General features: G+C 36.4%; 2 protein-coding genes across 4 annotated transcripts; both read right to left on the reverse strand.

Moving 5' to 3' along the window:
* Positions 1-785: 785 nt before the first annotated feature.
* Positions 786-9030, reverse strand: LOC112510540 (uridylate kinase-like). 2 transcript variants are annotated; one of them, XM_025115998.1, is made up of 7 exons: positions 8298-9030; positions 6381-6507; positions 6213-6254; positions 5802-5893; positions 4019-4254; positions 2629-2787; positions 786-1310 (listed from the first exon to the last, which is right to left on the reverse strand). In XM_025115998.1, exons 1-7 carry the CDS (start codon positions 8939-8941, stop codon positions 1228-1230), a joined length of 1383 nt encoding a protein of 460 aa, XP_024971766.1. In that variant the 5' UTR covers positions 8942-9030; the 3' UTR covers positions 786-1227. The 2 variants fall into 2 exon arrangements, with proteins under 2 accessions (XP_024971766.1, XP_024971765.1); XM_025115997.1 differs by having other exon boundaries at positions 6213-6266.
* Positions 9031-10720: 1690 nt separating this feature from the next.
* Positions 10721-16375, reverse strand: LOC112509800. 2 transcript variants are annotated; one of them, XM_025114966.1, is made up of 2 exons: positions 16297-16375; positions 10721-13039 (listed from the first exon to the last, which is right to left on the reverse strand). In XM_025114966.1, exon 2 carries the CDS (start codon positions 12970-12972, stop codon positions 11257-11259), a length of 1716 nt encoding a protein of 571 aa, XP_024970734.1. In that variant the 5' UTR covers positions 12973-13039; positions 16297-16375; the 3' UTR covers positions 10721-11256. The 2 variants fall into 2 exon arrangements, 1 of the variants encoding a protein (XP_024970734.1); XR_003068864.1 differs by lacking the exon at positions 10721-13039 and adding an exon at positions 15997-16223.
* Between the last annotated feature and the right edge of the window lie 1209 nt (positions 16376-17584).

Below are 17584 nucleotides of genomic sequence, written 5' to 3' on the forward strand. Positions count from 1 at the left end.
TGTTAGCTTACACGTATTGAGTAATTCCTTAGGCGATCATGACTGTCCTGGAGTCATCTCAGATGAACCTTTATGACCACAAGGGTTTTGACAGTTTCTGAATTCGAACCCAGAAAAGATGAGATTTCCACTATATTTCCTGAGTTTTAAACCATATATAATACCCACCCATAATTTAAGAAATTTTTATGATTAATTATTAAATATTGAAATGCTTTTCTTGAAGAGAGACTGTTTGTAAAATCTATATATGATTTTATCAAGTTAGAGTATTTACAATATAAAATAGACAATCTTTAGAGTCTGATTAGTACCTAAACAAAGGACCGTTTACCAAACACTTACCCGGTAAGCGTTTACCGATAAAATTCAATGGTATCATTCACTTACTGGGTAAGATTTTAATCCACATAATGGGCATTGAAACAATTTACCCGATAAGCGCTAACCGTAGTAAAAGTTGTCATCCTCACTTACCAGGTAAGACTCTCAATTCCTGTCTTCGTTCTTACATGATAAGATTCTTGATCCTTGTCACATTCATCAGGTAAGATAATGTGACTTGAAAAATGCTTATCAGGGTAAGCATTTGATAAACAACCCCCAAATGTCTACTTTCTCATTTTACCCTAGAAACCATATGATGGAGAAAATTTATTTCTCTATTATCAAGGGTAAAATCGTCTTTTAGTAAACTAAAAAGTATAACAATATGGACATTTATTTTAGAACGCAGAAAGCACTATTTGCAGTATAAAAATTAAATCAAAATGATAATCCACTAATGAGTTAAAAAACCGCATATTTCAAAACAAGATTTACAATTACCTCAAACTAGTTCCATTCAAAAACTCACCCAACAAGTTAAAACTACAATAAAACCAAACCAACCAGTATATCACACTGGGGATAAAGATGTACGCATACCTGACCTCTGACTCCAAGCAGTTAAACTACAATCACACTAACAATGGGGTTGCTAACATTCACCCTTCTAAAACTGTTGCTACAATTTTCTTTTATTAGAATCCGACGACACTAATGTACAAGATAAAAAGGCTCCGGTGGTGGCAGGGTGCCGGGAGCATTAGATCTAGAGGATTTAACACGAGGTTTAATGCTCGAAACTAACATATTTTAAGCCTATTTTTAATTACCCGCGAAGAGAATATTAACACTTCATGTAGTCCACACAAAGCATGAAACGGGTTTTTCCAGATTCGGCCGTTACTGATCAATCAACGTGCCGACTTGTCCTCCGGTCAACGCTTTCGCAACGTTCCCGCGTTCCAGCATGTTAAATATGACAACTATGAATGGGAAAAAAAAAGATATAATAAAGTGAAAAGTAGTGAAAAATGCATCTTTTTTTTATGTTTATTGGAACCTAGTCATAGTTGTAAGATTGGATTATCATACTAATCTAATATTCCCTCGATCCCAAAATAAGTGTTAACATTTCGATTTAGTTTATCCCGTAAGGGTGCGTTTAGTACACTGGACAGGACAGGAAAAGTGTTCCACGTTTGACAGGATTTTTATGTGGAACAAAGTGGAAAAGACGTGTTCCACCCCCACCCCATGGAAACAAGGTGAAACATACCTATATTTTATCAATATAACATAAAAATTAAAACCTAATTCTCTTCTAAAACATCAAATATGCCTCCCTCTTTACATTTTATTCGTTATTTAAATTTTATTTATTGTATTTTATGCTTTTTAATCTTTCACTAACTGTCCTTAAAATATCATGTTGATAAAGTTTCTACATAATAAAGGACAATATAGAAAAGGTATAAAATAAAAATAAGAAACGAAATAAACTTTTTATTTTTTTGTGTCATTTTAATCATCTTGATGAAAACTTTCTAATGATATATTTTGTTATAAAAATATTCATTTTATTATACTTTTAATAAGTTAAATAAATTAATCAAAATATACAAAAAAATATAAACAACTCATTTGCGGTAAATTGGTCATTTTATATGTTCTGTCATGTCCAATTTTGTCTTACCAAACAATGAACAATTATTCTGTCATTTCCTGTCTGGATATCAAATGCACCCTAAAGTATTTGTTCTGTACGTCTTGTAAGTGTGTACTTTCTTAATTCTACCCTTAATTATGAGATGGAAAAATTCATTACTCATTTCATTAGTAAGGGTAAAATTGTCATTTTGTTAATTAAAAAGTGTAATAAGTACACATTTATAAAATGTGCCGCCTTTTTTCGTTGTAGACGTTTCTTTTGGGACACAGGGAGTATCAACTACATGATTATCATGTTACTAATCACTAATTGAATCTTAGCTAGAGATGCGCGAAAAAGCCCGAGCCCAAAACCTGGCCTGAAAAAGCCCGCGCCTAGTGACCCCCAAGCCCAGTCTGAGCCAGACCACAAAAGCCTGACCAGCTGAATTTTTGGGGGCAGCCTGGGTTTAGGCCTGACCCAAAAAAGCCTGGTTAAGTCTGAAAAAGCCCGATCAGGCCCTATTTCAACCCCAATCCCGGACCTTTTTTGCTCACTAAAAACGGGCTTGGAAAGCTCGGGCTTTCTGTATCTCTAATATCAACTACATAGCGGGACAAATAGATTGCATGGTTTTTGAAGAATAAACTAACCAGGGATTGAGTTCTCTTCGCAGAATTGTATTGCCATCAAATCCATGGAACCACAATCTCTCGAGACGGCATCACGAAAGGATATTTGATCCAGTGGGACTTTGTGTTTATCGCAGATACCATTTACGTTTGTACCTTTAATAACGGCATCTGCATTGACTGCCCAACAACAAAAGAAGACATTTTGATCAGAAACAAAATGGAAAGAATTGAGCAAAAGAAATGAGAGAAAAAAACAAATGGAAAAGAAAGCAATATTATGAAATTTAAAGGCTCAACGCACGCTCTCTCTTTAATAATTGGATTCTATTTCTTCAAAAATAGAAACTAGAAATCCATTTCATTGACTGGTGATGTGAGAAAAATCGGTTATAAATGGCTAAGATCGCTGGAAAAGTGACGTGATAACGATTGGGACCTTAGGGATGCAACTGGTACACTAGACTGACTAGACAAAAAACAAGAATCAGTATTCCACATTTGGCAGGACTTTTATATGGAACAGACAAGAACAAAGTGGAACAGAAGTGTTCAACCCCAACCATGGAAGAAGGTGGAACAAACCTATATTTTACCAATATAACCTAAAAATAAAACCTAACTCTCTCCTAAAACATCAAATACGCCTCCCTTTTTACATTTTATTCATTCTTTAAATTCTATTTATTGTATTTTATGCTCTTTAAACTTTCACTTTCCTGTCCTCAAAATATTTTTTGTGCGGTTTCTAAGTTTTGATTAATTTATGTAATTTATCAAATATTAATAATAAAAATAATAATATAGAAAAGGTATAAAATAAAAGCCGGAAACTACATAAACTTTTTATGTTGGTGTCATTTTAATCGTCTTGACAAAAACTTTCTAATAATATATTTTGTTATAAAAAATATTTATTTTTCTATAACTTAACAAATTACATAAATTAATCAAAATATATAAACAATTCATTACGGGTAAATTGGTCATTTTATCTAGTCTCGTCCTTTCCAATTTTGTCTTATCAAACATGGACAACTGTTCAATCCTGTTCTGTCATGTCCTATCCTTTCTGGATACCAAACACACATTGAGGGTGTGTTTGGTACATAATGCAAACTGGACTAGACATGCGAGAGTGAGGTAAACAGGTGAAATAATTGTGAAGCGTTTTAAGGTTTTATTTGACAAGTATAGTTCAGTAATTTATCAAGCTTGTCCATTACTCAGTTCTGATTTTTGATGGTGAGACAGAAAAAATTGCATTTTTGTCCTACTCAGTCCCGTCTGGTCCCAGTCTAATTGTCGCACCAAATGTGGGACAAGATGACAAGTTTTTGTTCTGTCTTGTCTTATATTGTCCCATGTTCCAAAAGAACCATAAATAAACAAGAGATGTCAAGGATCATACTCTCGGAAGCTCTTAAAGCTGCCGCTGTATCGGTTGTGAAGAGTGGGTTCCCGGTGCCAGCCCCAACGCCACCAAAGATGACAACTCTTCCTTTGTCAAGATGGCGCATAGCACGTAGCCTGTTATATGGTTCCGCAATCTCTGGCATCAAAAAAGCACTTTGCACACGGGTTTGAATACCCAACTTCTCTAGAGCTGATTGTAGCAATACAGAGTTCATGACCGTCGCCATCATGCTGCAAAAATCACGATAGAAGATCAGAAGCTACTAGTAATGGTTCGGGGGTACCCGGGTTACCAGTAAAGCACAAAGGATTCAAACCTCATTAAAAGTGAGGAGTGTACGTGAGTATTTGTCGTGTATATATAGGGCCAGGTTCTGGGAAAACCGTAAAAAAATGAAAAACTGAGGAACACCCTGGTAATTATTCATTTGGAAAGTATGCACATGTGCATACAAGTAATTTGTAAGCAGTATGTGAAGTATGCACATGTGCATAACATGCAAACGTGCATAAAAACCAAGAAACAACTTCAATTACTTACATGCACATGTGCACACCATCAAGATGAATGATTATCAGGGTATTCCTCAATTTATCGTTTTTTAGGGGTTTTCCCCTGAACCTCCCCATTATATACTTAAAAGGAAAAGGTTTGTTTTAAACATGAAACATACAAATGTACAAATGATCAGTAGAACATGGGATAATGCATAAGCTAATCTCAAGAATGCTAGGGGAAACATTTTACCGATATTAGTTTGATACAGTGCTCCAAAATGATAACTTTCACTCCTGCTACCCCGAGAAATAAGTCCACTTATGGTTTTGCATATTGAAAGTTGAAACGCTCTACTTCTCTATTTTTCTATTTCTAAAATTCTAAATTCAGTTTATTTAGATTCTCATCTCCAGAATGATTCTGTTCTAGTTCGATCAACTGTATCTAGTAATCAATCTTTTCTACACATAAAAAGAATCTTGTCAATTCTGAGGTTGAAAGATTATATTTGATGTACAAAAGCCAAATGTGGACTATTTTTTGTGGGATGGAGGTGTTATAATATAACGGACATGTATATGTTAATCGCAATCTCTCAAAAACCCATTTTGGAAACTAGTAAAGGAGTAGGTAAGAGGATCCATCATATAAGTACAATTATTAGAAAAGAAAATTTTATGCTAAATTATTACTTAGATGAACATAAAAGGACAAAATGCAACAAAGATTGCCTTAGTTACTGTTTAGTGTAACAAATAATTTTTTTTCCAATCAATGTGATAAAGTTTCAAAATTTTCCTATTAATGTGCAAAGTAATAAAACTTCCTACTTTTTACCCATTATGACCTAGTAAGCTGCTTATCTTTTAACATTTGATGACGTGGATGCCAACTTTATCATCCATTTCGTCGTAAACCTTTAATAACGGGTATCCATGTCATCAAATGTTACAAGATCACCAAGCTAACGAAATGGGTACGAAATAAGAAATTTTGAAACTTTGTTCCATCTATTGAGAAAAAAGATTCCTCGTTACACTAAATAGGAACTAAACAAAACTTTGTTGCATTTTGATGCAATTTATCCCAGATTGAACAAGATGTACATGCATCTTAAAGTAGAAGTTCAAAGAGAGAGATTTGCAGGAAGTCGACTAAGCTAGTAGCAACAAAATGCAATATGAAAGAGGAATATCATATAAGAACATGAACAACAAGTGGAAACAAGAAGGCCTTAAGACAGGCATAAGTAGGTATGAGTATCAGGGAAAATAATTACCCAATCTGGTAAGCTGTAGGCCTATCTAAATCAGTTGCTGATACCCAAGAATCGCCACAAAAGAAGTTACGACCTCCAATGATAATAGCCACCTACAAATCACAAGTGGTAAACATCTTATGTAAAGAAAGAACATCCAAACCACAAGGGTTGTAGCATAGTGGTTGAGGTCCTGGGGAATGTGGTGGAATATCCCATTTGCCCAGGGTTTGATTCCAGGCGTACACAGCAATTGTCGCCACTGAGTTTATCAGGGATTATTTCTTGCAGTCACAATTTGCCGGTATTAGTCCAGGCATACCCTGGGACACCCTTCTAAAAAAAGGAAAGAACATTGAGAATAGAGTTGACAAAACCAATAACCATATGGTATTGTTTAGAGGAAGGAACAGAAAAGAAAAAAGAAAGTACCTCCACACCATCCCGGGACGCTGTTGCCACTTCTTCTGCAATCTGCAAAGCTACCTAAGTGTAGATGGATCAAGTTTAGCAGGTAGATTGCATATGGAAATTAACAAAAACTGATTTACCCAATATCCAACCAATACATGAAGTCAAAGAGCAAAGAGAAACTCGAACCTTTGGGTCAATACTCTGACCGCTTCCAGCCAATGCGGTGCCACTCACTTTAAAGACCACCCTTTTCCATTTTATGTTTGTGGTTGTTTTGAAGTTGCTTCGAACAGGAGCACTGGTGGGGGCAAGCCTTTAAACATATACATCATATATAAGAACACAGGACAGATGATTTGATAGAAACATTAATAGTATTCTGTACAGAGCAATAGCCCTTTATCAAAGTCATTTAAGTAATTGTAGTTTTCAATTACAAAGAGACACAGAAAAACATGCCACCACAATATATAGCACATATGTACATCTTAACCTTAACATCACTTAATAGAAGAAGATATCTTGAAAGATTTAAACGTACTCCAATGTATTAATTCAATTTATGTTATATAGGAGAGAAATAACAGCAATGTGTCATTCGTTTCAGGCTTTCAGCTCTTTCATGGCTTTATAGTCAATGTGAGGCATATAAGTATGTAACAAAACAATCCTTAATGAACAAAGGTGCAACATTCAACAGATAAGATGAAAACCTCAAAATGTGCCATAGAACTGAACACCTGTAAAGACCACACCACATTATAGTTATCAACCTACAGGTTACCTCTTCTTTTTAAGTATATAATAACTATGTATAACAAATAGTCACACACACTCCTCAAGTTTGGTGAGAGGTTTGAACCCTTGACCTTCTAGGAGGCTGGGCTATACCGCTAACCCGGGTACCATTGGGCCAAAGACCCTTTGGTTACAGGTCACCTCTTGTTAACCAATGAAATCCAGTACTCAAATCATTATCTAGCACATCCTTAAGTTAGCAGCATTTTTTGACTGCACTGAAATCAACTTCTAAGAGTTGCCTTTTTTGGGTGGAAGGATCAGATAACAATTCACTACGCTTGCGTAACTTCCAAATGGGATCCAAGGGTCTACGGTTGTTAACATAAGTAATCCAAGATTGTTACAGCATTTTCACATCAGCATACCCACTGACCCACATACAAAAACAAGGTAATCTGTTAAGAGTATAACAAATACAGCTTACGTTTAAAGAGGATTTCTCCTGTCAAGGAAGAAAATTAAATCAAACCCTCATCTCAAACACTAAGAAACAGCACTGAAACTATCGAAACCTCCCGATGCTCATGTCAGCAACTATTTTCTCAGGTAGACTAAGTTTTAGAACCTCATTTGAACATGAAGATGGAGTTTTTTTTTGGGGGGGGGGGGGATCAACCTTGAATCCCTGTAGCTGAGAAAAATTATAACAGGGAAAACACAAATATCTTAAGCATGTGCTTGCAATCTAACTGGCTAAAACAGCATAACTGTAAGAATATATGACAATGGGCAAAACACTAGAAAGCAAACAAGTTAATAGATATGCATATAACCACACCCAATTGGGATGCACTTGATTACATATTGTAGCCCAATAACCAAACCAAAAGTGTATCACCTGCTTAAAGCAGCTAAGGACCTGTTTGTTAGCAGCTTACTGAGCTTAATGGGACTCGCAGCTTATTTGGTCAGCTATACATGATTGTTTGGTAGTGGCTTAATGATATGGAAAGTGACTTATTCATTAAGCTTCTAGGGGGAGCTTTATGCAAAAAACCAAGTTTTTTTTTTCAAACACGCTCCTTCCATTTATGAAAAACTCTTCCGAACAAAAGCCTTCCCGATCTATACTGACAGATTAATCCATACCGGCAACTTTATCCACAAAGTGTTATATGCTAAAAGTGTCAAAGAACTCGTATTATATGCTAAAGGTGTCATTAGACAATCTGGCCAAAGAAGAAGTTACCATTCAGTACTTGCAACAATCCTTTCAACATGAAAAGCACAATGCAGCATAATGGCTCAATAACAAACTATAATGAGAATTCTAAACCAAAAACTGAATCATTAAGCACAAACCTTGCAGAACGTCTTAGTCTATGAGGGGAGGAAGCTCCGACGGACTTATCATCATCGGATGTTGCTCCTGTTCCTGCTCCGCTCTTGGGCCCCATTAAACTCCCAAATACTATGTCCATTTTCTTGAACCAAACCCAGCTACTAGCACTACCATTGATCTCCATTCTCTGAGTCTCGAGCTTATACCTTTTCTTCAAATTATCGATTTTGTTCTTACACTGCTCGATACTCTTTCGTGGTTGTTTATCGCCACTCTCGGCAACCAATTCCGCCACCACTTCCCAATCTTTACCTCGCAAATTACTCCGATTCAACGCCATGAATTTCTCCGTGTACGAGTCCAAGAGGATCGCAATAGCAGTATCACTCCACTCCTCCCGCTCCCTCCGGTGATCTCCACCTGTGCTGGAGTCGAGTTTCTGTTTCTTACTCCGCCTTCCATTCGGAGTGATTTCACTAGTTTTCGTTACGTCTTCAGCCGTGCCAGGAGAATTCACGGCGGCAGGGGTGGTGGGCGAATTTACCGCGGCGGCGGTTGTGGCGGGAGAATTTACCGCTGCGGCGGTGGCCGGTGTCTCGCTGTTGTTAACGTTGTTACTCCCTTCGCCGATCGGAGGCGATTCGACGTTTGTTGATGAAGCCATTGTAGGAAGAAAAAAGAATAATTTGGGGTTAGGGTTTCCGATCCCTCCGACGAGAGGAGAAAATAGACAGACAACGTTAACGGATCGTTAAAGCGTTATTGAGGTTGTTGGTTCAGCCGTTTCGTGCCGTTAGGGATTTTCCGTCACATATCTGTAACGCTTCCGTTAAAATGTGAACTGTATTCCACTTTTTGTTATAGTTTCATTTTGACCCCCTGAATCTATGTTAAAGTGTCAAATTAGCCCCTTACACTTCTAAATTACTCATCTTATTCTCTTTTTTCGTCAAAAATAATATAAACATTATTTCGTAGACTTTTATTTTATTTTACCTTTTTTTCCATACAAAAAATATAATAATTTTACAGAGTCTTATAGGATTACGGGTTGTTTGTTTACCTCTTAACAGTTTCATTAAGAGGCAACCTTTAAATCGTTAAGAGGTAAATCTTATTTGACAAAAAAAAATATCTCTTAATAGTTCTAAAATTCTAAAATATCATATATGGAATTTTCTAATTTTGATGGATCCTTATGATTTTGAATTTGATCAACTCATTTGATCCCATACACGATCACAAATTCACGATAAACAAGCAGATTATGACATTATGACTTTCGACTCACTTTTAATTTTGAGGATTCAAATCTCCGTCTTGGCGTAGCTATATTCGTAAGTTACATATGTTTCATTAATCAGGATATAACGAATTTTATGGTGTGTACCGTGGCGGACCTAGAATTTTTGCGGAGCAGGTGCCTCTTTATAGTGGATCAAAGCCTCGCAAAGTTGTCTGACGTGTTTTTAGCGGAATTCCATCGTTTCATGCGATTTTTTAAGTTTTTTGATTGGTCTCGAAAGTTTTTTTTTCCCAGTTTTTTGGTTGACTTCAACAAACTTTTTGGCTTTTTGGTTTATTGGAGGGATTTTTTTCGGTTTAACATTTATAAAACTATATAAACTTTTTTGGCTTTTTGGTTTACTTGTATTTTCTAATATCTCATAGCACCCTTCAAAGTTTAACAGATGCATCTTTCATACCTTACAAAAATTTGTACTTACAAAAATAAGTTAAAGGGATGCATGAGATCCCACTCGAGCTTAATAGGTCCGATATGGGTGTTATCTTGGGAGACTAACGGTCATTCAAAGTAGAGAATATCAGCATACATGGATTTATAAACTTAACCGCTTAACATGACCACCGCGCATGCAGTCCACTTCACCTTCACCCATTCGCGATTGGTTCCAACCAGGTATTTCTTGTATGTTTTTTTAACTATATAGTATTTATATACAACAAATGCAATAAATAAATCCATATCTTTAAACCCCTGAAGAGGCCAAAGGTTATTAGCAGATATTCGGTTCTCCAATGTCTGCACCCAAGTCATGATTTGACTGCCGTTACACGGGTACCCAAATTGTATCCGAGTCTTTTGTATTTAACCGACGCCTCTACAAAAACAAGAGACACCCCTAATGAAAGAATATTTCGGACTGGATTGACATTCAGACGAGAACCATAAATATTTTAAAAACAAGAAAACAAAATATTCATGAAAACCAATCATTCAGGCTTTATTCATGATGCATATCTTGATAGATATTCATTATGATAATTATAATAATGAAAATGTATACATTTATAAAACTGTATAATATTAATGATTATTTAGGGTTATTCATTATGAATAATACATAAAATAGTATACGCAGTCGAACATGAATTAATGGTTAATCCGGGCATCATAACACTTGATCTAAAACACCTTATATTTAGTAAAAACACCTTCTAATCACTACAAATTTCGATGGTCGAGTATACATCTACCATATGACGACCACCGAACACGCATACACCACGTTAAGTCTTACGTCCTTCAACAAAAATTACGGACTTTTTAAGCGTACCTTTTAACATTTCAAGGATCAAAACATCTTCCGAAGAACAGGGCTTGGAGATTTTGCACCGGGTCCAGACCAACCACAAACGGTTGAGGGTGCTGGACCCCTACTCCTTAACCGCCCCTGAAACATGTACCTAAGCAAAAGGGAACTCTTTGTCAGGAGCAGGTGTAGATGAGAACCGTAAATATTTTGAGAACCTGCGAACAAACTATTCATGTTTTATTCTTGATGAATCTGCAAGACATTCACAATGAATGTGCAAGACATTCGATGAATATATTCATGATTATTCATCATGAATGACGCATGAAATAGTTGGTTTCCAAATTCTCAAAATATTTACGGTCCTCATTTGAACTTTCATCATGTTAGAAACCCGAAGCCGAAGCCGAAACCGCCGCCGCTACACCACGTTTAGAGAATCACCGGCCCCATTCTCGCACTCCAACAAAGCTTTAGCAGTGATTTCCCTACTGAACCTCCATATGTAGTTAAGACCAATCAGAAGCTCAGTGATTGTTGCTTCAGTCTTCTCTTGATTTGCATAGTAGAGAGTTTGTACAAGAAGAATATGAGTTCTGGAAAGCAGATTTTGGTGCTCGAAACTCCTTTCGGATTGCCATCTTATCGTGTCATGAGCAAGCGGAGATAACCAATCGAGAATCCCCAACATAGCTTCGGTCCATTCTTCCGCAAGACCCGTATCGTAAACCGACGAACCCAAGCTCTTGGCATACGGTTTTAACCGCACCCTAAGACCGGTTCTTATGGTTTTTGGCAACATGTTGTAGAGATCGTCTCTTGCGTCGTGCCCAATCAAGTGCGGAGAAGCCACTAGCTTTTCGAGCACGATGATCACATTAGCGTAATGTAGGGCTAAAGCAACTGCTCCGAGAGTTCCCGGAGGAGGATTAAAACCTTTCTGTTTTGAGCTACGATTCGAAGTTTCTTCGGTCCTCCACCTAGCTGCAGAACAAGCGGCAACTGGATTTAGATGGTGGTTCTTCATCGGAGAACCATTTCCGCCCATCATGCATCCTCTGAAAGGTCCGCTAGTACTCAATCGATTGGGGGTAGGGGTCTTTCCGTGGATTTTTGATGAATAATTATCACGGGTATGCCACCATTTCATCCCGGTTCTAGCAGCGCGAACTAATGGTCCCGAAAAAGAGGTGATATTTCTATGTTTACTAGAAACAGAACCAGAAACCGTGATTGAATTATCGATAGGACCAGAATGGTATTTGTTCACGTTATTCGTTCTCGAAGTCGGGCCAGATTTGGTACTAATGTTCCCCAAAGGACCGGAAGAGAATCTCGTGATCCTATTCTCAGACAGGTGAATCGAAGAGTGAAGCAATGCAGATAGGGAATGATTCCGTTCAGAATCTAGTAACGAAGATTCTTCAACTCGAGGTAACACGTGATTGATTCCAAACACGTATCCAATCCTACCGAAAATGGTGAAAATGGATCTCGCAAGGAGGAGAACCACATAATCATGGGTCCTGTTCCACAACGAGATATCTTTCAGCCGCTTAACTTCTTGCTGCTTTCGGTTCGACTTTTTTGTATAATCAACCACCGTTATGCTATCATGATCATCGTTACTCTTCATTCTTCTCAAGATTTGTTCAATCTCCGCAAGATTTTCCATTTCTTGATACAAATTCGCGTTAACCAACACGAAAGCTTCCATCTTTCTAACTTTTCTGTTCATCTTCTTCCAAGAAAACTGCCACTGGTACTGATCGACACCAGATTTGACTAAATCATCATATGCAAGCTCGAAGCATTTTAGAATGGGATCCCTACATTTTCTTGCAAGCCTGGTCACGATTCTTGCCGAATTTTTCAAGTTGTGTAACATCTCGGCGCAAATTAAATCGACTATATAATCATCATCATCAGATACGAGCTTCTTGATACCCACCGAGCTACTGATCTCATCTCTCAACTTCATGACTTGCTTATCGGTAAGTGAATTCCATTGATGGACTAACTTAGACATTACACTTGCTACTTCAAACACCAACACTCCAATCCGCACCTTTTCCGGCCCAAAATCGTGCTTCCTTGAAGGTTTCCATAGACCGTGAAACCATGAATCGGCCACCATGGCTGCAATTCAAGAATATTTGAAATATAGCTCTTGCAGCCGAGCCGAATAGCTGTTGTTTTTTATTCTGAATCAAGATAAAGATGGTAACAATCAAAAAAAGCAGTCTCAAAAGTTACGGTCTGCATTTGGTAAGCAAACAACACTGGACATGACTGGATGGTACTGGACGGACGAGGATGACGTAGGCGGGTGAAAGAATTGTACAAGGTCTTTGACATGGATAGTTTAGTAACTAGTCAATCTTGTCCCATCTTCCTAATTTTGCCGTAGGACAACAGGTTTTTGTTCTGTACTTTGTCCCTAGGGGTGCATATGGTATCCATACATGACTCAATAGAATAGGAAAGAATACAACAAGATAGGACAATTGTTTAGCGTTTGGTAAGACAAGACCAAATAAGGCAGGACTGATAAAATGACCAATTTACCCCTAATGAGTTGTTTATATTATTTCTATATTTTGAGTAATTTATATAATTTATTAAATTATAATAAAATAAATATTTTTATAACAAAATATATCATTAAAAATTATTCGTCAAGACGATTAAAATGACACCAAAATAAAAGTTTATATAGTTTCCGATCTTCATTCCATACCTCTTCTATATTTTTTTATTATTAATATTTAATAAATTACATAAATTAACCAGAATATAGAGACCGTATAAAAATAATATTTTGAGGACAGTAAAGTAAAAGTTTAAAGAGCATAAAATACAATAAACAAAATTTAAAGAATGAATAAAATGTAAAGACAGAGTCGTTTGATGTTTTAGAAGAGAATTAGGTTTTTTTATATTGGTAAAATATAAGTCTGTTCCACCTTGTTTCATGGGGTGGGGGTGGAACACGACTGTTCCACTCTGTTCCTGTCTACTCCACATAAAAATCCTGCCAAACATGAAACAATGATCCCTATTTTGTCATGTCCAGTGTACCAAACGCACCCTAATTGGCATATCTAGAAAAGCTAGCAATCTCAAAATAAATGGATTCAAAAAAAGTAATCTTCAAATGCATGCATGAGAGGAAATACTCTTTTTGCACCCACTACAAGTTACATCAGGAAGTATATCATATTATGGAAAAACCAACTAAAATGTAGTATTCAAATATATAAATAAATTAGAAATATAAAATTTCTATGGCACTTTACAAGAGGGACTAAAATACAATAGGAGTAAAGGACAATTGTGGAATCATAAAACACTTCTATGACACACCACATTGCAATCTTGATTCATTTATACTTTTTGAAACCCTACTTGATAACATGCTTTCTAATAGTTTTATCTTGGGGCTATTTAAATCAATGACCTTTTCCATAAGTTCGTTTTGCAAAATGACCCTCTAATGTATCTTGGGGCAGACCGTTTTGAAACGAAGGTCATTGAGCTAAAAGAAATCATAACGTTATGCTCCTAACTGAAAACTCATTTAGGGTCATTTATCAAAAAGGACCCTATCTTGTGTCAAGATTCATTTTGATCTTACCAAAATGACCCTTTTTTTTGCCGAACCTCTTCCTCAACACCAATGCACCCTCTTAGGGTCTGTTTGTTAGCAGCTGAATGAACTTAATGGGACACAACTTATTCGGTCAGCTATACATGACTATTTGGTAGTGGCTTGATGATATAGAAAGTGGGTTATTCAGTAAGATTCTAGAGGGAAGCTTTATGCAGAAAGCCAAGTTTTTTCCAAACCTATTCATCCCAATTAAAAACACGCTCCTTCCATCTATGAGAAAACCCTTCCAAACAAAAAATATTCACAATCTATACAGACAAACTTAATGGAAAACCAACCAAACAGCCTCCAAGTATATATTAGGTAACAAAATCCAATCTTGACTCTTGAAAGTCAATAGATTGTCTGTACAACTTCAACATGGTTAGATTTGTTTACATTTGAGGAAAAAAAACCCAATGAAAAGATCGAAGCATCTAATCACTGCAACAATTATGAAAAACTAGTGGTTAAAAAAGTAAAGGAATCTAGTTTAATTCTGAGTTTGAATTAGAAGTTCAGGCATTGATTCTCATTTATGTAATGGAATAAGTATATTGCTTCATAGTTTTCCATTATTCATCTTGTTAATTGTTGCTCTCTTTTCCTCAATGATAAATATGACTTGCGGCCTGTTTGGTTGGTTTTCCATTAAGTCCTGTATGGATAAAACTGTTTGTGTGGATTAATTGGAATGTATAGATCGGAAAGTTTTTGTTTGAGAGAGTTATTTCATAGATGAAAAGAGCGTGTTTTTTAATTGGGAGTGGCAAATTTGGAAAAAAAACTTGGCTTTCTGTATAAAGCTTCCTCTAGAAGTTTACTGTGAAGTCACTTTCTATTTCATTAAGCCACTACCAAACAGTCATATATTAAGCCACTACCAAACAGTCATATATTAAGACACTACCAAATAGTCATATATAGCAGACCGAGTAAACTGTGAGTCCTATTAAGCTTATTATGCTGCTAACAAATAAGCCCTTGGGATCATGTGAGACAACACTATTTTTGTAAGAATAGTGAGAATCCAAAACAACATTAAACTTTCACAGCAGAACACTATGAAAAGGTAAAAAAACACTGTACCTTCACCCGTGAAGGTCCAGTGTTTTTGCTGCGAAGGGTCAGTGTTATTTGTGGTCTTTGCAGGTCTCATAAAAACAGATTGATCTCGAGAACCCAAACCCTATCAAATATCTCTATTCATTGTAAAGTAACCTTGTAAACCTTAAGGCTCTAAAGCAAGCCAGAAATTGATTCATAAATCAATCCTAATGAAATCCAAAACATAATCACTAGCAAAATTAAAACAATTCTACACAAAATGGCAGTTTAGGTACTCAAATTCCATGACCTGAAATCCCAATTTGAATTAAATCGACTGAATCAAAGTTTAGGCAAAACTCCCTACAATTTGAACTAAAAAAACCAGTTACAATTCCAACGTCCCAAAATTTACCTAATGCTCTTGTTTAGCAATCCCAATTCCGTACCCTATAATTCAAATTCAACCAAAAATTCAACTAATCAGAGCTCAAAACCAAGCAAATCGATTTGCATATCTACATTCCAGTTACAAACCGCTGATTCGATTCCATTCAATTCAATACTCCCAAAAACGCTACTTAAAACAACAAAAACACCAAATCGAAACCATTAGATGGAGTGCATGAACATGTAAAGTAAACCCTAATCCCTCCATTTCTAGCTAATACTCCTCGATACAATGAAAGCTGAAACAAAACACATGGATGAAAGAAGAATCAAATGGAATGTTTAAAAAGGAAAGAAGAATGAAGAACTCACCGATTCTATGAGCAGAAAAAGAGAGTGGAATCTTCACAGCCGGGATTTGAAGGAGAGAGAGAGAATGTGGATTCTGTTCTTCAGGAAAGGAAAGAGGCAAGAAGCTGCAGTGACCCACCCAACTCACATGGAAGGTTATACACAAACCGTGTCCGAGTGAACTTGAAGAAATTTAATGTCAAATATTTTGTTTTTCAGTCCTTCTTCTTTTACGTAATGTTCCTTTAACACCCTTTGGAAAAATATAATTTCATCGCATCCAAAAAGTTGATTACCGACAACCTCAACCGGCCCCACACGAAATATGCCTCTAAAAACACTAATTTGATGGCCATTTAGGCTCACTCAACGGCTTGACTAGCAGGGGGTCTAGGTCAAACCCAGAATCTGTCTTGTATTTGAGCAAAATCATTCAACCTTTTTACTGAGTTACATGTTGAATTTGGAAAGACAACAATATATTAAAACCAGCCAAGAACAAACCCAACCCACCATCTACAAGACATAGAAAGAAGGTAGATCATAACTGAAACCCAAGAAAAACCAACAGCGAACACCCAACAAATAGAAGACAAATAACCGACCATAATCCACTAACAAGAACATGCAGCCGGATACAACACAGTGTGAATTTATAAATTTTGAATAATGAAATAATGAAAATAATAACAATTTAACGGGGAAAAAATGTTATCAGTGATTCATATTAAACAGTTTATTTGTCGATGAGAATGGATAATCAAGAGCTGCCAAAGTGCTTTTTTTATTAACTTAGATATTCAATCCGCTATGCGAGCCGACTAATCTCAGGACGACCACCTGCTTTGCAGATAGCCCGGAGTCACCGCATTTGAATCTTCGTGGCCACAAGATGATTCTTATTCTTCATTGGATTTGAACTTGAGACCTCCTGATACTTTTGACCACTGGAGGTGAAGATCGCACGGTGTCTCTCTTGTCGAAGATTTGCTCGTTGGAAAATTAGAGTTTCGCCTGAGTTGCCGGTTGGAGATGGTGACGTTTCACAGAAACGACGTGGGGTTAGAGTACAGATGGGTTAACTGACGTTTATTTATAAATAAACATAATCTTAACCAGACAAATGAAATGAATTCTAAAAAATGACCGATTTACCCTTCAGTTAGCAAAGTTTTTCTAATCATTATAAATAAAAAGGGCCAAAACGAATAAAAACATAAATAAAATAATAAATTTATATTAAATAATAAAACCAGAAGAATAAATAATTAAAGCATGGAGACAAAAATGAATTGTAAGAAAGAACATG

This window comes from Cynara cardunculus (genome assembly GCF_001531365.2).
Source record: "Cynara cardunculus var. scolymus isolate 2C chromosome LG 3, CcrdV1, whole genome shotgun sequence".
Taxonomy (NCBI): Eukaryota; Viridiplantae; Streptophyta; class Magnoliopsida; order Asterales; family Asteraceae; genus Cynara; species Cynara cardunculus.